General features: G+C 35.5%; 1 protein-coding gene across 1 annotated transcript in view; it reads right to left on the bottom strand.

Annotated features, from left to right (window-relative positions):
• Window positions 1-2318: 2318 nt before the first annotated feature.
• LOC117573381 (uncharacterized) overlaps window positions 2319-24202 on the bottom strand; it is an 80309-nt gene continuing 58425 nt past the window's right edge. The window contains exons 2-6 of the mRNA XM_034256582.2: window positions 10322-10378; window positions 10035-10244; window positions 8583-8776; window positions 6583-6685; window positions 2319-3829 (exon numbers count right to left, since the gene is read on the bottom strand). Coding sequence (XP_034112473.1) covers window positions 3669-3829; window positions 6583-6685; window positions 8583-8776; window positions 10035-10244; window positions 10322-10378 — 725 coding nt within the window. The 3' untranslated portion in view covers window positions 2319-3668. The remainder of the gene's footprint in view (window positions 3830-6582; window positions 6686-8582; window positions 8777-10034; window positions 10245-10321; window positions 10379-24202) is intronic.

A 24202-nucleotide genomic window follows, 5' to 3' on the forward strand; every position in this document is an offset into this window, starting at 1 on the left:
GACAAACCTAAAAGTATGCAACGGAAATTGTTTAAAAAATGTAAAAGTAATAAAAAAGAAAATCAACTGTATCTCGGTCATTTGATGGAAGATCGCGATGTCCTTTGCCACACGGATTACGCCCTCAAATACAAACTGGTTTGTGTATTTAAAAGGACGAAACTTCTTACAGGACTCGAGATAAATTGAAGTTTTCGTATACAGAAAAGTGCGAATATCTCAGTCCTATTCTACTTGATCCTTGCGGGTTCTGTTTGAAATGAAGACCTTTCGTGAGACTTATCCACAGGCCAAAGGACTTTCAAATCATCCTTGCGGCTCACAAGTTATCCTTGGCCATAAAACTGAAAAATTACAAGTTTTGAATCCTTAGATAACTCCATGTTTTTTTAATGCCATCCGATAGAGTTAGTCCTTGTGACTCTAACAATACGTGTCCTTTGAAAATCCGTCAGGATATGGCCGAGATATAGCTTGTTTTCGAAAAAATACCATTTTTACACCCTCAAAGTATGCAATAAAAATTTATTTTAGCGCCAATATCAAATTTGAAAGTCAATGTGAACGTCAAAAATTTGCTCAGTCAACAGACGAAATACCAGGCGAACATAAATCAGTAGCAGGCAACAATTGCACCTGTGGAGTGGTGTCATCTGTCGGTACATCATGTAACTACAAATGACGTTGTCGCCATCTATCGTTCCACCGTGCAATGTCAATCGGAGTTTCCATATATCGTTTGATCGAGCAACGACAATTTAAGCCGACGCCATCTATCGTTCGATCGTGCAATGATAATCGCTAGGCGGCATCTTTCGCTTGATCGCGAATGACAATTTAAATTAACGCCACCTGTCATTCGAGCGCGCAATGACAATTAAAAGGCTCCATCTGTCGTTTGATCACGCAATGATAATGTATGCCGACGCCTATCTTTCGATCGCGCAATGTCAATCGGAAGTCGCCATCTATCGTTTGGTCGCGCAATGACAATTTAAACTGGCGTCATCTATCATTCGATCATGCAATGACAATCGGAAAAGAGGCATCTATCGTTTGATCGCCCAATAACAATTAAAATAAAAGCCATCTGTCGTTCGATCGCGCAATGACAATCTGAGTGTTCCATCTATTGATTGAATGTGTAATGACAATTGAAGCGCCATCTAACTTTCGATCGCGAAATGACGATCTCAATTGGCGCACCCTAAAAGTATACAACAAAAAATCTATATTTGAAAGTGGCGCCTGCCCGCTAATTTCAAATTTAAAAGAATTTCAGTGCGCTAAATTTTTATAAGGGAGAGGTTGCAAAAATCGAACGGACCTTTTTGAAGATATTACAATACTTACGATCATATAGGAGCTCGTAATCATTTAATAAGCACACACTTTTATATATCGCTTTCAATATAATTGTTTCAATTGAATTTGTCGAATTTTATTGTATATAATTGTTTGCCTTGTCGGTTATTCATAATAGTTGTTGGTATCTGATATCTGTAGTATACGAGTATATATGTATGTATATATATATAAGTACTATATAATTGGTATTTGTATATAATATTTTCTCTTTTGCTCAAGCAAACAATACAAAAGAAATATTATTATACATACTATGTAATTAAAAGTTGTTGCTTTCGCTTTTCGTCCTCAGCTCAAATATTCGTAGCATTCAATATGTAAAATACAATTTGCCAAATAGTAAATTTTATGTATACACATCTGTACATATCTGTATGTATATTTTTTGTATGTGTGTGTTGTTGAGTAGTACCCTTTGCATTTTGGAACACGTTTTAAACAAATTTTTTGCATCAAGGGTATTCCATGGCTTAAAGAATGATGATAATTTATGGTAATTATGAGAAATTGTCAAGTGTCTTGCACAATTTTTGATTTGTTTGATAAAATTAGCTAAATGTGTCTTACAACACTAGATCTAAGAGGATTAAAAACACTGAACATAGTGTTGATAAATAAAGTAAAGTTGCACAATTGACAAAGAAATACGATTTGGAATACCCTTAAACTACATACTTATAAATAGAGAAGTACACCAAATAAGTTTGTGTATGTGTGTATGTATATATGTTTGTGTGTGTGTGTATATACAGCTGCAATTGTTTGTTTATAAATATTTCATAGATGAGTTTAACAATTGGTTTCTTTCTTTTGCTAGTTAGTTTAATTAGTTGTTCCGCAAGGTTTTAGTATAAGACTTTAGTTAAGAATCTTAAAATATATATATTTTTAAGTAATATATATTAATTTACTCAGTTTGGATGGGTTGTTCTTTGTTTTTAATCTTTTTTGTTTTCTTTTTTTTTGAAAATTTAAAGCTTTCGTTAGTTATACTTTGGTTGTAGTTGTTCATTTAGTTGTTTGTTCATTCTTTGGTCGAAATTCCATACAGTTACTTAACAATTTAAAGAGAGTTTTATTGTATTGTAGTATTGGAGAGAAAGAACAGCGGTTAAGCGACAGTTTGTGTAAGTATGTGCAGCATAATATCTATGAACTATGCAAATGAAGTTAAAGGAGGGAGAACCCATTGAATTGACTCGTTCGAAATGCAAACACTTTGCGTTGCAGCATTTGCAATTGAGATGACAGATGATAGATAAGGTTAAAGTTAAAGATACAAGATATAGATAGGGATAAAGATACTAGGTTAAACTTCTAGTTAAACATAAGTACATATAGTTTATATAGGTTTCATATATTTAGATATACATAGAATAGAAACGGGATATATATACTTGTATGTATGTATGCACTCGTTTATGGTTTATTTGAGCTTTTAGCAACTAAATTTCTTTTTCTTTTTGTTTTTTTTTTGTGTTTGCTTTTTTCTTTGCACTATATAAACATTGAGAAACATTGAGATGCAATTGTTACATAACTTATGAATTAAAAATTGTTCACTATATAACGCAATTAACTTGTGTGTCGTTAGCTGGGAGACGGTTACGAGTATAACATATACATTACATATTTGCAGTTGTTGCATTTGCCAAGTACTCTACTAGTCAGAGTAATAACATAATTTGTGGTGACGCAGCGTGACAGAAGCTAAATGATGTGTCATAGCTGACAGCTACGTGTCAAGCTAGCTGCAAATGGCGTGTCGTAGCTGTCAGCTGCTTGTTGAGAAATTTGCTTTGATCAAGATTTATGGAGGGAAAGTGAAAGAGTCGGAAAATATATTCTTTATACTACTTATTAAAATCTCACGCTGCGTTCACGTATACTTAATATGCATAATTACAGAGCCACTAAGAAGAGACTTGAAGTCAGACAGATTGGACAGCGAAAAAGAGAAAGAGAGGGAGAAGGGGAAGGGGGATGTTAAAGCTTATTTTCTGTCTCGATGTTAAGCATTGCGTGGCTTTAGAGTTTTAGAGTGTAATCACGTTGTAAATAGTTTGCAAATTTGTTGGACAGTATTGTTCGCTTCATCTTTTTCTTTTTTTTGTTGTTGTTGGTATTCTTCTACTTCTTTTCAACTCTCTACTTTTATAGTAACTCTTCTTCCACTCTTGCTTTGCTACTCTCTACTTACTTACTCACTGACTTACTTAATGTCTCTCACGCACACTCGCACACACCCCCTCACACACACTCTCGCACACTCGCTCGCACACACACCCCTCTCTTATGCTCTACACCTGCTCGGCGCTCTCGTCCAACACCATCGAGTGCAGATCCATCGCTGAGCGCGTCTTCCGCGGCGGCTTCGGCATCAGATAATGACTCGTGCTCGCTCCCACAAACACCGAATTCTGTCGAGGCCTCGACACGTTCGAGACGTGCGAGGCGTAACCTGAAATAAACATATAGAAGGAAGAAGACTTGAATGACCCAATTGTGTTTTGGTAGGAGACAACATACAAGATGTCTTCCATCCACGTCATCATGACGTGAAAAGAATTTATCCTTTCAGTTTGCCGTATACGCGCAACTGATTTTCTACAAGAAACGTCATGTATAAATTCAGCCAAAGGCAAATTTCAATTTCCCTCGACTGCTGGCAGAATTTGTACTTGACGTTTCTAGCAGAAAATCTGTGCTTAGATTCTAGTGCGTAGTTCGGAATATGCAAAATAAAAATACGCTAAAAAATATATGCAGTACTCGAGTTTCTTTCTAGACAAAATCTCAAGCAGCGTTCTGCGTTGTCAAGCAGTCAAATGAGCGGAAATTTGAACAAGCGTTTATGCGCAGCACTTAACATGATAATTGTCCAGATGTGTAAAAATGATTCCTTTTAACTAATATGCTTATATTAACCCTTTCATGCTCAAATTAAAATGGGGACATATAGAAAATATTATTTCCATAAATGATTAAAAGGAACCCCAAGTATCTTTCATTCCGATTTTCGATACTCTAAGACCCTTGGTATGTCATTACTGCAATATTGCCTTTTAGGCAACATTTCTCCATCCATAAACATAAATAAATACGAAAATGTAAATGTTAAATGTAAAGTCAATGTACATATATGCAACAATGGGCATGAAAGGGTTAAACGTTCTACATATTTGGCATATTCAGTCTAATAATCTATGTTATACTTTTGTTAATAATTGAGTGGCATTATCATAATATAATAATAGGATTCGTGGATCATAGTTTTCAGAGTCTGTGCTTGATTTATTTATTTATATTTTACTCAATTATTTACTCGTATATCGATTACTAGACTGAATATGTCAAATAGAACTTTTAATATAAGCATATTGGTTTAATAATGTTCGATGATTATGATTGGGATAAGCGTGCACGCATAAACATTGCACTTCATCAGCATAAATGTTGAACGAGTGTTGACACACACACACACACACACACACACACACACACACACACACACACACACACACACACACACACACACACACAGACGCTTACGCACACACATGCGTGTTGGGTCATAAACACAGGAACATGCCTCTTAATTCTTTTTGTAGGCAAGCTGAGCTTCCATTTTCATTACAATTTGCCACTCCTCCGCCTTCTTCTCTCCTCTCTCTCTCTCACTCCCCTCTTTCACATGAATGAGTGTACATATGTGTGTGCGTGTGTTTGTGTGAGTTGTGTGCGCGTTTCCACAAGATTTAATTGCAGAGCCAAAGTCAGAATGAAAGTCGCTGCGTGGCAGCAGCATCAGCATCCATCCATTCACTTCTCTCTCTCTCTCTCTCTCTCTCTCTCCTCTTCTACTCGAACATTCCCAAAGTGAACCAACAAATGGCATTAAAATTGTATTGTTATTTGCCTTTCCCTCCACTCCCCTCTTTCACTCTACACAATCCAACACATGCGACGCCTGCAGCCATCGCTTCTCATCTCTCATCTCTCATCTCTCATCTCACGTAGTGTCGTGCGGTTTAATTGTCTGGCAACTCATTAAAAGTCCGACTAAATGCTGCACTTAAAGCGAGGCACGAGGCACGCCCCAACTAGTTGCCATTAAACATATTTATAAGCATTTTACATGTCTTTCCCTACGTGATGTCGCTCATCGACTCTTTCCCCCTTTCTCACACACTCTCTCCTTTTCTCTTTCTTTCTTTGGCTGTCTTTCTTTCATTTGCAAAGTGCAACTTGGACTGAAACTGAAAAGCATTAAGATTGTAGTGATAATGCAAAAAGAGTGTTTATACCCGTTACCTATAGAGTAGAAGGGTATTATAACAGCCAGGAAAGAGGAGGCTTCTCTTCTTCATTGGAATAAAGTATATAAATTCTTGATCAGTTTGTCCGCATTAGCACCTAGATCTTAGAACTAGAATTTGAATGCGATCGGATAAAAATTTTCAGAATTTGTTTAAGAAATAATTTTGTATAAAACTCCTACTTCAATTGAAGTTTCTGCGTTATATTATTTGGTATATTTTAAGTATAATACCGCACTGTTTTTGAACTCTGATCTTTCTATTAGTAGTAGTATTTATAGTATTTCATGTCTCGAAAAGTAAAATATATGTTTAAATACTCCAAGTTTAATAAATTTCAAGTTAATTAGCAAACCCAAAAAGATCATCTCTAACTAACTCGCAATTACAAGTTTAAATTACTTAAAGTAACTCTACGAAAATGAGTGAAAATTGATGCCAAAGATACACACATTTCGCTTAATTGTTTCATAGTTGAAATTAGTTGCTTAACTTTTCTAGAATTTCGTTGAGAACTACGTGCAGTCAATGTGTTGCGAATAGCGCGTATTTCCAGCTCAAACTTTAGTTTGCAGCGCAGCGCAACGCAACAAAAAGTTGACAACTCTTTGGATGGCGCTCAAAAGTATGCAACACAAATTGCCGAACAAGCTGCGCATTAACACCCACCCACACACACCCACACACATACACATAGACACACAGACAGCAACTGACATGTGAAGATGTTGTTCGACATTTTCGTTCTCTTTTTTTTCTGTTTGGTATTCGTCCGCATTTTAATTGCATTTGCATTTTACACGAATTGCTGGTGAAGCGCGTAAGCAAAGTAAAAGAGAAGGAGACAGAGACGGAGACGGAGGGGAAAAAAGAAATTGGAAGGAAAGAAGCTTACCCTTCGCATAGAGGCTGGGATTATAGGCCGCAAATTGACACGTTGGCATATTCAAATTGTGGTTGTGGACCATGCCCATCGACATGCGGGAGACGGAGGCGCGCTAAACGAGAACGAAACGGAAAAAGAGAGCAGAGAAAAGGGGAAAGAGGAAAGAAATAGCAATTAATTGAAATATTCAATTCAACGAGAAAGAGATGAATATCTCTCAGTATATCAACATCTATATTATAGATGCCATTATAGCCTATATTTTAATAGTTTTAAAATACATAGAGAGAAAAAATGGTATAATGAAAAATAGATTGGAAATCTTGATTGAGGATTTTTTCGATCTTCAAAACAAATCTTGAAAATCTTAAATCAAGATTTGTATGCCAAATTTGCATGTTAAGATTAAAAACATCCTATTTTTTTCTTTCTGTGTATAATAAAATATTTTCAAATATGTAATTTAATAACATCAAAATAAAATTAAATTTTTCCTAAAAATTCTACATTTTTAAATTTTCACAAAGTTTTAAAATTATAAAAATTCAAATTTCTCTTTTAATTCATAATTACAAAAAATTTGTTATTCAATAAATCTAAAATTATATAATATTTCAAATCTGTGAAACTATTTTTGGTATACAATTCTTGTATTCAAAATTGCAATAATTCAATAAATGTAGAATCTTCAAATACTTTAATGTAAATGCATATTTCATTCTTTCTACGATTATTTGAAAATTGGAATATAAATCTTTTACAATTTAATACACCAAAAATGTAAGTTTAACTTTGTAACATAACTTTAAATTATATAAGATTCTATTACTATAAGTATTCAGTTCTAACGCTCTCTAATTTCCTCAACATTTGCTGAATACTCTAATTCCAGAATTCTGTAATTTCACAATTCGTTAATTCAAAATGTGAATAAATGAATTCTACAACATTCTAGAATTGTCTAAAATGTAATAATTCGTATGTAACACATGGGCTGAAAAGTCCCGGGCCTAACAAAGAAAACACGCTTTTTTTGGATCAAAATTGGCGTTACTCATTAATTTAATCTTTATCAAGAGCATCGCAATCATTCCAGAGCCGCTGTAACATTTCAATATAAATTTTTTAGAACGATTTTTTTTTTGCCTCAAAATAGGCTTCAATTTCAGTGATAACCTCTTCATTCCTACGAAATTTTTTACCGGCGAATATTTTTTCAGGACTGCGAACCTCCAGAAGTCGCTGGGAGCCTAATCCGGCGAATACGGTGGATGTGGGAGCAATTCGAAGTTAAATTCATGTAGTTTTGTCACTGTCATTGAATCATGAACACATTCTTGTTGATGGTCAAAAGTGAGCAAACGCGGCAGCCACTTTGAAGAGAGCTTTCTCATAGTCAAATGTTCATGCAATATTAGGCCAACATGTTCTTTTAATATCTTTACGATGTTAGTTAACTCATGCAAATTTAAATTTCGATCATTCAAAACGATTTTTTGGATTTTTTTGATGTTTTCTGGTGTGACCTCCCCATTTGGACGTCCACTGGGGTCTGCATCATCGGTGTCTCTACGACCACGTTTGATTTCAGCAAACCAACGTTTAATTGTTGTTTCTGATGGAGAGGAGTCCCCATAACACTATTCAAGCCAAAACTGTGCTTGAACGGTATTTTTTTCCATCAAGAAGCAGTGTAAGATTAGAACACGAAATTGCTTTTGATCCATTGTTTTGAATATAGCAAAAGTAGTGTCACTCTTAGCTCAATAACTTACAAACTAATGAATAGAATATCATGAAATTTTAGCAGCTGTCTTCTGAAGGATTGTATTAACTGAAAAAAAGGTGATTGCAATAAAAATAGCGCCACCTATGTGTAAGGCCCGGGACTTTTCAGCCCACGTGTTAATTCTATTCATATTCTTTGAAGCTGCTTTTAGCTTCCCAATTGTGTTTTGGTAGCAGACAACATACAAGATATCTTGTATCTATATCTTAAGAATTCTCACCTGATGTGCGGAGACGGCTTCCATGTCGACGAGGGGGCAGGAGCTGCGATGCTGCTGCTGAAACTTTGGCTGATAAGGCTCGAGCATTCGTATTTTGCCCCAGCGATTGAAGAAGAGCATAATGGCACCGACCCAGAGGATGAGGACGAGACCCACAATCAGGACTTCTTCGGTGCGTACTATGATCTTGGGACCTGCAAGCAGTAAGAAAGTAAAAACAAAATAATGATGACAAACCGCACAACAACAAACAATATTTATTTGTGGATATTTATTTTACATTTTCGTTGGTTTTTAAATCGTCGCGCACGTACGACGCATAAATAAATCAAGAGATTCGGATTGGAATTCAATTATCGCAGGGCTTCAGACACGTTCATTCAGCTGCTGCTGTTGCTGTGGCTGATGCTGTGGCTGCTTTCTAGTCAGCTCGACACGAGCGAGTAAAAGCGGCAATTGGATTACGGTTAAGGCCATAAACATTCAATTATCTGCATTAGTTGCATGTGTACCAATAAATCCTCGCGGCTTTACGTACATTTAAGCCTTCGAATTTATTACGCTCACTGAAATTCACTTTCTCGTTTTTTGCGTTCACTTTGTCGTGGGAGTTGCCACATTAACTGTAATTGCACACATAGTTGTGACGATCTGGCAACACTGCGTGTCCAGTTGGCGGCTCCTCAGCTGTTGATATCGATAACACTCCGAATCTTATTAATCGATTATGAGCAGTTATTATTTTGTTAAATATACGGACTTAAAAGAACTTCGAATTTCTTCATTTTTAACCCTTTCGATACAAGTTCTGTTCACTTTTCTTTTTATATTTACTTTATATAAATTGTTAAAGTTCTTAAGTTTAATTCGAATATAACAAGATCTCATTTAAATTTTGTTAAATTTGTAATTTATCACGATACTAATCAAAAATATTGGCATTTACACCAAAATGCTTTTAGTGATGTGTTAAAAGTTATGCTAAATGTTTCTCAAATTCAAATCTGTTTGTTTTAACATAGAAAACACATTTTTGATAATTAACAATTGACGGACATAAATAATATAAACTCATTGAGAAGCGGAGCGTTAATAATTCTCAATTATTTTGTGCAGCAGACTCAGATCCAACTGCCTTTAATATTATTTTCAAGAGATCAAATACGAACACACTGCGACAGTCAATTTAACGAACCGCAGTAATCAGCTTATGGTCACACAAAAAAAAGAGAAGGAAACTCACAAACGAATGCGATAATTTGAGTGCAGCAGCAGTTAAACGGTTTGCCCAAAAGCTGGCCACACCTCAGCCCCATTAAGTTGGCTGCGGCTAATAATAGTTTGAGGTTAAGTGGCAGCAGAATGTGCCTGTTTGATTTTACACAAAAGTGGCACTCGATGAGCATTCGAAGGGGAAATCTCAGGGTCAGGTTGACTGAGGTTGACTCTCACCTGTTTCGATAGCTGTGCCATTGACGGTAATTGTGGCACCTGTGGTGTCCTGGCTGAGTTGAGAGTCCTCTTGGCTGGTCAGTTCACCGATGTAATCATCGGATGTCTTGTTGCCACCACGTGCAACATTTGGCGGCGACATGGCAGCTGTCTCTTCGACCTCAACCAGAAAGTTCGTACCGCTGCCGCCCTTCCATCCCGAGCCCCATTCTGCAAGTGAATTTTGATGAGACGAGTCCATCAATCGTGTGGTTATGCGTGTGGTTATGCCACAAGTTTATACTCACCTTCCGAGATGCCCGTCGAAGTGCTGACCTCCTCAGCGAATGCTGCCAGCTTAGCAACTGCAAAGACAGAAAGTAATAGAGAGAGAGAGAGACAGAGAATTAGAGCGAGAGGCAGCAAGACAAAACGATCAACTTCAACGTGTGGCAAGTGGCAAATGTTGACTTGGCCACTTTTGATTTGCTTTGCTTTGCTTTCATCTTGGCCAACAGCCAAATGGCGAGAAAATATAAAAGTTTGTCTGCCTAGCTTTTCTTTTCTCTTTTTGGGCTTTGCCAACTCTGTCATCTTGACTGCAAGTTGCAACAACAGTTGAGAGCGATACATCAGCTAAGATAGTTGCATCTTGACAGACACACACACACACACATCGAGTGTCATCTCTTGAATAGTCAAGAGTGTGCTTCAAAAAGTGGGCACACTTGGCCAATATATCGTTGACCAAGTTTATGCCCATATTTGATTTTATTCTCACAGCACATTTGCCTTGCTTTTCATATAAAGTTGCAGCTATATGTTTTGATAGACTTTTTCTTGCAAATTAAACAAAAACTCTGACCACTTATGAATGAAATTTTCAATGGAAGAGCATAATAATAGAGTAGAAAATATGATTAAGAAGGGAAGAGCACACTCGACCGTGACATACTCGCTACTCATTTTCAATAAAAGCAATAAATATACCAAATTAATATACGGAGAAAATATTTAAGAAAAAACCGACGCCAATATTTGGTTTATGACATTAAGATCGGCAAAATATTTGACATAAGCAAATCAATGCGGTAATATTCTTAAAATATACCAAAAAATACCTTTCAGTATATTTTTGTATTTTTTGTATATTTTAATACCCTTCAGTATATTTTTGTATTTTTTGTATATTGTAAGAATATTAACACATTGGTAAATATACCAAAAAATACCATTCAGTATATTTTTGTATTTTTGGTATATTTGAAGAATATTACTGCATATTTCGAATGTTTAATATACTATATGCCAAAAATACCCTTCAGTATATTTTTGTATTTTTTGTATATTTTAAGAATATCACCACATTGGTAAATATACCAAAATATACCATTCAGTATATTTTTGTATTTTGGTATATTTTAAGAATATTACTGCATATTTCGAATGTTTAATATACTATATACCAAAAATACCCTTCAGTATATTTTTGTATTTTTGGTATATTTTAAGAATATTACCGCATATATACTGACGGTATTTTGACGGTATATAAAAACATTCGAAATACATTCAACTAAAATTAAATTCATATACAAAAATATAGTTAAGGGTACTTTTTGGTATTTATAAATACTACTCTTTGGAATATAACTCTACATTAAAAATACATTGAACTAAATAGATTATTATATATTATTTGATGACCCAACAATAAAATGTTAAAATTACACTTGCTATACACTTGGTCGAAGTTGGTCTTTCTGTATGATTATACAATTATATTCTTTGAAAGTATATTATTAGAAATGACTTGAAGTAAATACTGCAAATGTTTCTCTCTATTCAAATTGCATTTGTATAATAGAGAGAAACATTTGCAGTATTTACTTTAGCATTTCTTGCAAATTTCTTGTTGTAATTTATAATGCCATCAAATTTCAAAGCTACCAAAATAAATTAAACTCTAACAACTGCAATTTATTTGCCAATTCAATTACTTTTTCAACTGCAGTCGAGTGTGTGTGCTTGACTAATTGATACCCGATACTCAACAAGTTGCAGCACTCGAATTTTGTTGGAGTCTGATTCTGTTTCCGTTTCCTTGCCCCTTCACATTCCCATTCCCATTTGCAACAGCAATTTTATTTTAGCCATTTCCAATTGCACTTTCAATTACAATCAAACGCAATTTGGCTTGTAATCTGAGGTAAGCATTTGAGCTCTGCAGCATGTGGCATGCAACCTGTGTGTGTGTTTGTGTGTGTGTTTGTGTGTGGCATAGAGAGTGCTTCATCAAAATTGTAGCGAGTGAGTGCCACGTGCCACACATGCTACACATGCCACACACACTAACTGGCATTTCACATGTGCAACATTAAGTTGCATGTGGCGTGGCTGCAAAATAAGCAAAATAACAACTCAAGTGACTCTCATGACTATATCAGAGAGTTCTCGTGCTCAAACTTGCAAAGTGCTTGTGTCAAGACACCAGCAGCAAATGTACAAGGAGTTTAAGACAAGGCAAATACCCTGTAAATGGTGGCGAGTAAAAAATGTTAAGGATTGTATAACTATATTTATTTATAACGAATATAACACTTTGGAAAACGTTTCATTTAAACATGCTTTGAAAAGCTATCAACAGATATAACAATCAACAAATTGATTTATTTAGAAACATACCTCAATCATATCATATTTTATAATATAATATATAACTCAAATTTGTAGTTTTATGACCATATAAATGAATAAACAAGAAAAGAAGAGAATCAAGTAATCTACAAGCGAATAGATAACTAAAGAGATTGTTGCAGATATATAAATAAAACGAATAGTTTATTTATAGTTACTTTAGTAATTAAGAGATGCAGTGTCAAAAGTTTTATAATTGGATATACAATATGATGATGATATGAAGATGATACAAGCGAGTAGAAAGTATAACAATGGAAAACAAATAATTAAATAGTGGATATAGAGTTAGAGTGCACGGCAGTGAAAATAACATAAACTGAAACAATTTTAAAAATAAGTGAATGTTATTCTAAAAGCTCTAGATAAGCACTATATTTAGAGCTAAGATTGATTTTAGGAACTTGATCTGTTTTCCGATAAAATATATAATTTCGTTCATTTTTTGGTTATGCGTTGGTTAATTTTTGCAATTATCACAATAGAAAACAAAACAAAGAAAATTCCAAAACCATTCTTAGCTCTAATTAAAGTACTTATCTAGAGCTATAAAAATAAACTTTTCTTATTTTCAAAATTGTTTCACTTTATGTTGTTTTCAATGCAAATTCCGTCATGGAATTACCCATATACAATATGATATGATCTGATAATGAAACAACAATACAAATTTTAATAGACATACAAAGCTCTAATTAAATAGTGAATAGAGAGTTAAATATATTGGAAGAAAAATAGTTAGATCGATATAAGAACAAGTAAGAAAACTAAAGTATTCTAAAAATATACCACAACAAATACTGAAATATACCGAAGGATATATTTGGTATATTGATAGAGTTCTACATTAAAAATATACCAAAGAGTACGAACAGACGGACATTGCTAAATCGTCTCGGCTTCTAAAGCTGATCAAGAATATATAGTATATAGGATATGGGGTCGAAGATGCTTGGATTACATTCAATAGCTGATTTTGCTTGCAATCCAACTTATAGTCGAGCATACCCTTGATGTTATTGAGGCCCTTTGTGGATACATGTTAAACTTGAGGCGCAACTTTTGGCACTTTGTTTAGTGCATTAAAAGTTACAGCGCAGTTTGGCAAAATGAGCAAGAAAAACGAGAGAGCGAGAGAGAGAGAGAGAGAGAGAGAGAGAGAGAGAGGGGAGAGGGGAGGCGTGGCAGTGCTAAGTGGCGCAGTGTTGTGATGATGATTTATGAGGCAACCACAAGAACAGCAACAGCAACAGCAGCGAAATGCCATCAATTTCAGTGGCGGGGCTGAAACTGCAAAATGAAGTCAAAGGCAGACTTGGCCTTTGAATTTGACTCGCTCTCGCTCTTGCTCTCAGCGTTTCATTGACCTTGTCCAGTTATACAATATATATATATAAATACACTGAAGAAAATAAAGATCTAAAATTAAGATTTCAAGGAAGAATTTTGATGTCCTATATTAATCACTCCTCTACTTAAGGAAATTCTTTAATAGATTTCTTTATTTTTGGTTTTCTTTTGAGAAATTGACATTTTTAAATATAATGTTTTTTGTTATACCCGCTACCCATAGGGTAGAAGGGTATTATAACTTTGTGCCGACAGGAAATGTATGTAACAGGTAGAAGGAGGCATCTCCGACCCTATAAAGTATATATATTCTTGATCAGCGTCAACAGCCGAGACGATATAGCCATGTCCGTCTGTCCGTCTGTGTGTCCGTCCGTCTGTCCGTATTAACGCCTAGATCTCAGAGACTATAAGAGATAGAGCTATAATTTTTTTCGACAGCATTTGTTATGTTTGCACGCAGATCAAGTTTGTTTCAAATTTTTGCCACGCCCACTTCTGCCCTCGCAAATCAAAAAAATCGAATAACAAGCGTAATTTTAAAGCTAGAGTTGCGAATTTTGGTAAATACAATAATATCTATAGTAGTTATGATTCCTGAAAATGGTTGCGATCAGATAAAAATTGTCGAAGTTATTAAAGAAATACTTTTGTATTACTGGGGGTCTTAGTTGATTTGGCTGACAATCAATATACCAAGCCGTCTATGGTATATTTTGAATGGTGTACTATATCGATATACCAAACATATCATTTGGTATATTTTTAGTATTTTTTTAGTATTTTCGGTATATTTTGAAAATGATACCGCAATATTTTGCCTTTATTAAAAATGGGTAGCGGGTATCTCACAGTCGAGCACACTCGACTGTAACTTTCTTACTTGTTTATTTTTGGTTTTCTTTTGAGAAATTGACTTTATTAAATATAATGTTCTTTGTTTTTATTTTGTTTTTAAAGTGGTCTTATTTTAAGAGCGCAATTCTTAAGAGGAATGTTTTTGATTTCAGAAATTGTTTTTATCAGTGTATAGATATATTAGTTTGCCTTTAAGTAGTCCCCATATACATATGTGCGGTAGTGAGTATTTAATTTATTTATTTACTTGCTGCTCATTTGGTTAATTTGCTTAATTTGCTTAATCTACGCACAAAATGAGCTAATTAACATGCACAAATTATGCGCAATTCCCTCACGGCACTCGGCACTCGGAACTGGGCTAAGAAGGATTTGGCCAAGCGGCAGACAAGATAGCACACACACACACACATACATTCACATGCACACATGGTCATAGCATTAGCATTAGTTTCGTGGAAAAACCTCTTCAGGCACAATGAAAAATTCCTCGTAATTTATGAATGAAAATGCGCATAAAAATGCAAAGTGTAAACGAAAAAAAGCCAGAGCACAAAAGGCCAACTAAAAAAAAAAAACACAAGACAGACAGCGAGAACAAGTGCAAGATAAGATAGAGAAAGAAAGAGAGAGAGAGAGAGAGAGAGAGAGAGAGAGAGAGAGAGAGAGAGAGAGAGAGAGAGAGAGAGGTCAGAGAAAGTGCAGCTAAGAAGAACAGAACAGAAGCAGCAGGAGCTCGGAAAGTGCAGTAAAAGTGAAAATCATTTGATAAGTTGAGGCCAAAATAAAGGGTGAACCGGAACGGAAGTGCAGGTATGAGTGTGTGTGTGTGTTGTTGTTGTTTGAGTTGTTGTTGTGGTGTGTGTCACCAAGGGTAAACCTGGCAATTAAATGCTCGTTAAGTCAAAAACCAGCAGCAAAACAGCAGCAGCATGTTGAGCTCCTTTCTAATTACTTAACGCAATTGCAGAGCAGCCAAAAGTAATGACAAAAACAAAAACAAGTACAGCAAATGGTTAAACGAAACAAAAAGCCACCAGAGAACGATGTTGCGACTTGGGCTGTAAAATGCCGCACAGAAGCAATCAGAAATGCAGCAGCAAACAAAAAATAACAAAAATGAATAAACTAGAAAGTTCCACAACTAACAAGAAGGAAAACACTTTAAAAATTTACGAAATTGATGCTGCATAAAAGTTGGCTTCAATTGAGAAATATATACATAAAAATCAAAATAATTGATTAAATTAAAAGTGCCTTCTAATGAGTGTAAAATTCATTCGATTTTTTTTCAGAATGTTTAGCTCATAACTTAACAAGTAAGAAAGTTACGGTCGAGTGTGCTCGACTGTGAGATACCCGCACCCATTTTTAATAAAGGCAAAATATTGCGGTATTATTTTCAAAATATACTGAAAATACTAAAAATATACCAAATGGTATGTATTCATAGTACCAGATTATCGGCCAAAGCAACTAAGAGCCGTAGTAAGTAGGCGTTTTTGCCCATACAAAAGTATTTATTTAATAACTTCCACATCTATTACACATTATCTGAGCGCAACCAAATTTTCAGGAATGTAGTTATGATTCCTGAAAATTTGGTATAGTAATTATTGTATATACAAAAATTCGCAACTATAGCTTTAAAATTACGCTTGTTATTCGATTTTTTTGGATTTGCGGGGGCGGAAGTGGGCGTGGCAAAAATTTGAAACAAACTTGATCTGCGTGCTAACATAACAAATGCTGTGAAAAAAAATTATATCTCTATCTCTTATAGTCTCTGAGATCCAGTGTTTCATACGGACGGACGGACAGACGGACATGGCAAGTTATAATACCCTTCTACCCTATGGGTAGCGGGTATAAGAATTTCAGAAGTTATTTAAGAAATACTTCCCAGTGGCAATTTCGACTACTGCAGTCAGGTCTTATATCTACATTGATAATCTGGTATATTTTGACATCTAAAGTATATTTCCATCGGAGTACTTCTTCGATATACCAAACATAAAATTTGGCATTTTCTAGTATTTATGTGGTATATTAATTAGTATATTTTTAAAATAATACCGCAATGTTTTGCTTTCTCACAATAAACTGTAGATTTCTTACTTGTTACTTGCTTTTGAATAATGTTGAAAACAAAAAGTATATTGTAATGTGTTTAGTTTTGATAAAGCTTGATTTGTACAAACTAAATAATAATAAGTCTAAATAAATGTCACAACTTATGAGGCAAATCTTCAATAATATGTTCGAATTTATCTAAAATTTAAAAACACAAAATAATGTAGATAGTAAACAAAAATGCTGGCAATAAAGTTTTAATCTATAAAGTGATAAGGGTTTAATTCTAAGGGATCTTGGATTAAACTATAAATAAATATCACAACTTGGCACTGGGGCAACAATTTTGTTTATCGAATTATTTATGTGAAATTTGCAGAGTATTATTTTTGTTTATGAAGATAAGTTGAGTTATGAAGTTAAGAGATTATCCCCAACTACAAAATTTGTTTAGAAATGTACAAAATGAAGAGTGGAGAGCTTAGTGTTGGTGAAGCTTGAGCTTTATATAGTTTTAAAGTAGAAATAAATGTCAAAATGTTGGTTTATCAGAGAATCATAGTTAAATGTTCAGAATAGTTAGCTAAGTTCAACAAGCTGTATTTAGTTCACATCAATACAAAGTTTCAATACATTTTGAATGCAGACTTAAAGAATAAGCCATAAGTAAGTAACAAATTACAGGGTATTTCAACGTATAAGTATATCTATATAGAGAGGAAAAGCAATTACATTTTTGCGCAATTCAGAAATGACAAATGAATTGTGACTCGGGCGAATCATTCACATTCATATTCACAAGTGGCTGTCACACGTGCATAAAAACTTATTATTTCCCTCTCCTTCGCAATGGACACACACACACACACATACCTACACATATACGCATACACTAACCCCAACTGCCGCGGTGTCTTAATCGAAATGTATCGATACAAAAGGTATCGACTACAGATTGTCGTTTCAATTATGAGTAAATGTACTCGAGAGGCAGACAAAAGCGAGGGAATCCATTGCCGTTTAATAATTCATAAAGAACGCAGACACAAACATGGATACACACACACACACATGCACACATATACACGCATGACAGACACACATAGGAAGGGAAAGTAAGAAATAATATTGATTTTCTATGTATTGCTGCAATACTCGGGACTTTACTTTACTTGCGAGCACTCTCGCCTCGGCTCAGCTCTGAAACTTTCAACATCAAGCAAACAAATACAATACAACAAACACACATACACACAGTCGCACACAACTTATGTGTTGTTAATTCCACATGACACATGCAAAAGTTACCAAACTGGGAAAAGAACAACCAGAAACATGAAAGGAAATTGTCAATCAACGATCAAACCGAACTCCAAATGCACTTCAAAGTGTGATCAAAGTTAATAATCGAATTGGTATACAAATAAATTGATGGAGAATGAATAATAAAAGATTAGAATAATAATAAATAATAATGAAAATACAGTAGAGTATTTATGTAAGTAAAGACAACAATAACTTGCATTAATTTCAGCTGCACTTGCAATAATAATTATAACAAAATAAATGTATTCAAGTCAAATGCGAACTTGCAAAAATAATTCATGAAATCACAAAGTTGTCTCTTTAGTTGCTGCACAAACTATAATATTTTGAATTGATTGAAGTTGTAAGTGAAATCAAGAATATTATTCTTAAAATATACCTATTTGATATACCGCAAATATACAGAAACATACCGAATGCTAAATTTGGTTTATAAGTATTATTATTATTACAAAATATTTTTCTACTCTATAGATTGCAGGTATAAATTCAACAAATATTAAGCTTTTCTTAAATTGCTGCACAATTTTTAAGGTATTTTTATAGAAAAATTGATCGAATTTAGCAAGGCAACTTCCAGTAAGTTTATTTAAGAATAAAATATATAAGAATTGCCTACTATATAACTTCAACCCTTTTCATAGGCTGCCTCAATAATTGAGTTACTTTAAGTGAGGTTGTGAGGTTTTAAATAATTCTTATCTGTAAAGTTAAAAATGGATGTGTGGATTATTCATTTAATAAATAAATAAATAAAGTAAAGGTATTTCGTCAAGTGTTACTTGTTACTTCCAAAGTCGCACATGCTCCGTTGTTCCCTCTCTCATATGCCGTATTACCTTTCACATTGATTTAAGATGATTTCGTGTATGCCGAAAATGTGAGTGAATAAGCAGATATTAGTCGAACAGTTGTAACAGAGTATTGAGTGCTAAGTCAGTTGGCCATCAAAGAGTCTTTCACCTGTCTCTCCCACTCCCCACTACCCACTCCCCTCCACCCCACACACCATTTGATTGAAGTCCTCTGCGAGTCACAGCTGGGTAGAAGCAAAAGAAAAAAAAGTGTTGCATACCCAAAAGGCGCGCGCCGCTTTTACTTTAATGGGACAGCCAAAAAAAAGTAAAATAAAAAGCAGCAGCTGCGTTGAAGCATCGTAAAACGAATCGACTCGACTAAGTGGTCACCCAGTGGGAATGGGCGTGGCATGCGCCCACGTTGGCTTAATTAAAGTTGCTGTTTGCTGTTCGCTGCTGCTCATAAATTGAATTTCGCTAAACACAACTGTACTTGGAAAAGAGCATTGAACAGCATTGAAGAGCGTTTAAGCACCTGGATTAATGCAGCGTCTCTCTGGCAAATCCCGAAGGCTATGGCACATGCCACAAGCCACATGCCACATGTACTGACAGCACTTGCCACGCAGCCACTTGTCGCATTTAACTGCGTTTTGATGAGCCGCAGCGATGTCAAGGCAAATTAACAGCTAAATAGTTGCGCCCCGTTTATCCAGCTTAGCTCGCTGCCACATCATATGTGGCACATATGTGCGCATTTCGCTCTTGATTTTAGCCACACAGTCAAGGCATTTCCCAATGCGGAAATACCATCGCATCGGGGCATTTCCGATTCTCGATTCCCGATTTCCCCGTCGCAGTCGCAGTCGCCAAAAACTTGCCAGCAAATCGCTGGAATCGCCCGTCCGGATCAACAAGTGGACAGCGAATAAAGATGGCAATGATGACAGCAGAAAGAGAGAGTGAGAGAGAGAGCGCGAAAGAGAGATAGCTAGAGAGTGTGCTCAACAGTTACCTGATGAGGTTTTATGGCCGCAAGGAGTTGCCCTAACTATGGACTAAGGACATTCCGCAAATGCATTTCGTAAACAAAGCTGCAGGCAAATCACAAAAGATTTTCGCGGCAACGCGACAAGCAAATGTTTTATGGATTTGTTTTTGCATTTCGCGCGTCCCTTTTTTTCAGGAAGTGAGCCACAAAAAAATAAAATTGAAAGGAAAAAAATGTAAATAAACAAACAATCAATCGAGCTGCCCAGATGTGCACCAAGCAAATTCTCTCTCTCTCTCTCCCTCTCTCACTTTCGCTCACTCTCCCTCTTTGTTGCAACCGCAACGTTTCCCTTTCGCTTAGAAACACGTCCTGGCAGGATCGCTCTGCACTTGTCCCTTGTCCCAAAAAAAAAAGTTACATATAAAGTCTCAATAAAAACGAAATTTCTTCCCATTTACTTTTTGCATTTGTTTTTCTAGCGCTCTGGGCACGTTCCTTGAGTGTCCTGCGTCCTGCGACCTGTATCCTGTGTGTGTATCAAGTGGCCTTCTTTTGCATCTGTGATTCCTGCTTCAAGTGTGCGTCCGTCCGTCTGTCCATCCGTCTGTCCGTCTGTCCGCCTGGCTACCCAGCACAAATTACCACGAAAAGGGTGTGACACATTTGCTTACAGTGGGCGTTCTGCAGCAAGTTGTTGTTGATGTTATTCATTCGAGCAGCTTCGAGCAGCTTCTTTTTGCCCATCATATTATATTTAGGTGTCTCATTTAATGCTATTTATTGCGTTTTTTCTTTTCTTTTTTTCAATGATATGCAACTATTCCAACACAAAGTTTACTAGGTACCTTACTTTCTAATTCTCTTGACTTCTTGTAAAAAAAAAACCATATCCATAACATGATAATAATTATGTGGTTTATAATTTGAAATATTTGTTGAATTTGTTATCATTTTTAAAGTGTTTAATGAAGCTAAATGCATTATGAAATTGTTGACACGAACTCCACGAATACTTTAAAGTACTTTATGTTTCATTTTAAGGCTTCTATTACGTTTCTTTTGCATGCTTTGAGAAATGTTCATAAATGAAATGTGTATAATATTATATAAGATATAATAATATAATATAAATCAAATGTGCAAAATATTATATAACAGCCGAGACGATATAGCCATGTCCGTCTGTCCGTCTGTGTGTCTGTGTGTCTGTCCGTCCGTCCGTATGAAATACTGGATCTCAGAGACTATAAGAGATAGAGCTATAATTTTTTTCGACAGCATTTGTTATGTTTGCACGCAGATCAAGTTAGTTTCAAATTGTTGCCACGCCCACTTCCGCCCCCGCAAATCAAAAAAATCGAATAACAAGCGTAATTTTAAAGCTAGAGTTGCGAATATACAATAATTACTATAGTAGTTATGATTCCTGAAAATTTGGTTGCGATCAGATAAAAATTGTGGAAGTTATTAAAGAAATACTTTTGTATGGGCAAAAACGCCTACTTACTAGGGGTCTTAGTTGCTTTGGTTGTTAATCTGGTATATTGTGCCGTGGTATATTTTGAATGCGGTACTATATCGATATATCAAATATACCATTTGGTATATTTTTAGCATTTATATTCATTTTATTCAAAATGGGTCGAGTACACTCGAATGTAGCTTTCTTACTTGTTTAACCTTTGATTCGTTGTCAATCACAATAATTGATTACTTTATGGTAATCTGATTAATTACTCTCAAATTTGATTCTTTAGATTTTTCAAAATTTAAAGAGTATCTCACAGCTGGTTGCTCGCAGCTTTGTTTCAATTGCTACCCCTGAGTTGAGCTTGTGTCAATGGCATTTCAATTTGTTGGTTCGTGCTTTTGGCTTCAAGGCTGTCAGTGCAACAGTCGCAACATGAACTTGCGGCTGACGTTGCACTGCAGCTCGCTGCACCAAATTGGTTTTCGCCTGCTGGCTGCCAAAGGGGGGAGTAAGAACAGGTCAGTTGAGGGGGCAGTTGAGCAGCGAGACATTGGATTCAGCTGGCGTTACTAATTGACAGGCAATGGCAAAGGGGCAGTAGATAGAGAGAGAGAGAGAGAGAGAGCGAGAGAGAGAGAGGGGATGATAAGAAGAGAGATAGCAAAAGCAGTTGTTGCTGCATTAGTTGAAGCCCTGTCGTTTAAGCAAAACCATTGGCAAGTCTTTGTAACTAAATGCGACTACCAAATACCCATTGAATGAAAGAGCAAAAGAAAAAAACAAATTCAATCAATAAAGAAAATTAAAAAGCATACTAAATCCAAACAAAAGCTTACTTTCGAGTGTGCTTTTCTGCGACTAAAATATATCGATTATATATAATATATAATTGTAAAAATGAATGCCATAGCAGCTAATCAATTAGTTTGAAAAATAACTAAAAAGCGTGAAATACTTTTTTACTATGATATACCACAATTACCTTCGTTCCATATACCAAATATTATACTATAGTAAATAAATATGAATTTGCGCTAGATACAAAAAAAAGGGTAAACTTTAAAAGACTTTGTTGATGAAAAAAGGTGAACAAAAATAATTGTTGAGATAGGTATAAATTTCCTCACCAAACTGATAGAAATTTGATTCAGTATTTTAAGGTACTTGTGGTATTAAGTTGATCTTTAAATATGCAAATTCAGTATTTTAAGGGTACTTCTGGTATTAAGTTGAACCAAGTAATAACACACACAAATAAATGCAGTGCGTAGTCGAGAACTAAGCTAGAAATTTGATTTAGTATTTTAAGGTACTTGTGGTATTAAGTTCATCTTTAAATATGTGCATATAGTATGTGAATACGTAGTAACAAATTCAGTATTTTAAGGGTACTTGTGGTATTAAGTTGAACCAAAAAAAAAACAAATTTTCTTCATATTACTTCCCACAAATAAATGCAGTGCGTAGTCTAGAACTAAGCTAGAAATTTGATTCAGTATTTTAAGGTACTTGTGGTATTAAGTTGAACCAAGTAATAACAAATTTTCATCAGATTACTTCCCACAAATAAATGCATAGCATAGTCGAGACCTAAGCTAGAAATTTGATTCAGTATTTTAAGGGTACTTGTGGTATTAAGTTGAGCCTTAAATATGTGCATATGTGAATATGTAGTAACAAATTTTCTTCATATAGTATTACTTGCAACAAATAAATGCATTGCATTGAGAAGAACTAAGCTGCTTACATTGTTTACAAGTTATTTGGCTTTGGCTCATTTTGAGTTGGCTTTAACTGAATGGGAATTGAAGTTTTGCGATAGTCTCAAAGCGTTCACATTGAGCTGCTTCCGTTTCAGCTCGTCCCTTGCTATTGGAGGAGGGGGGGACACAAAGTCAAATCACGTTTCTGGGCAGCACACAAAGCAAACAATTGTGAAATATCGGAAAATGTGCAATTGCAACTGCAGATGTTTGGATAACGTGAGAAGAGAACTCGGACACAGTTGAGCAGCGGAGTGGAGAGTGGAGAAGCGATGAAGGGGGATTCCCTCGACGATTATGCGACTATGCTGTGCACTCCACACAAACACAAACACACACATAGAGAAATGGAGAGAAACGCGATAGTAAAAACCCGGAATGAAGCTGAAAATTCGGAATAACATTTTGTGGGATTTCGAAATATGTGTGCATAAAAATTTAAAAATTGTCAACCACACGATGAGTTTGCCTCATAAATTGAAAATGCGTTAAAGAGCGAGAAAGAGAGACGGGAGGAGGAAGAGGAAGAGGAAAAGCGTGTAAGTCGGGAGGGGGAAATACCATTTGGCCTGGGAAAAATGTTGCGATTGCGTGTGAAAATGCAACAAGAGCGACAACTGCGGCGCGTTGCACGTTGCACATTCCGCATTCCACATCAAATGTGCCACTGTCGGGGAATCGAAGTTGCAGTTGCATTTGCAGCCAAGGAGTCACTCGAGAGAGAGAGAGAGAGAAAGAGACCTTTTGACACCATACAAGGACAACACAAAGGGGCAGTAACAAGCCATCATCAGCGACGTCGAGTGTGGGAAAGTAACGCCTTAACCCTTCACTCTTCACTCTTCTTTCTCTGCCAATTG

This window comes from Drosophila albomicans, chromosome X (assembly GCF_009650485.2).
Source record: "Drosophila albomicans strain 15112-1751.03 chromosome X, ASM965048v2, whole genome shotgun sequence".
Taxonomy (NCBI): Eukaryota; Metazoa; Arthropoda; class Insecta; order Diptera; family Drosophilidae; genus Drosophila; species Drosophila albomicans.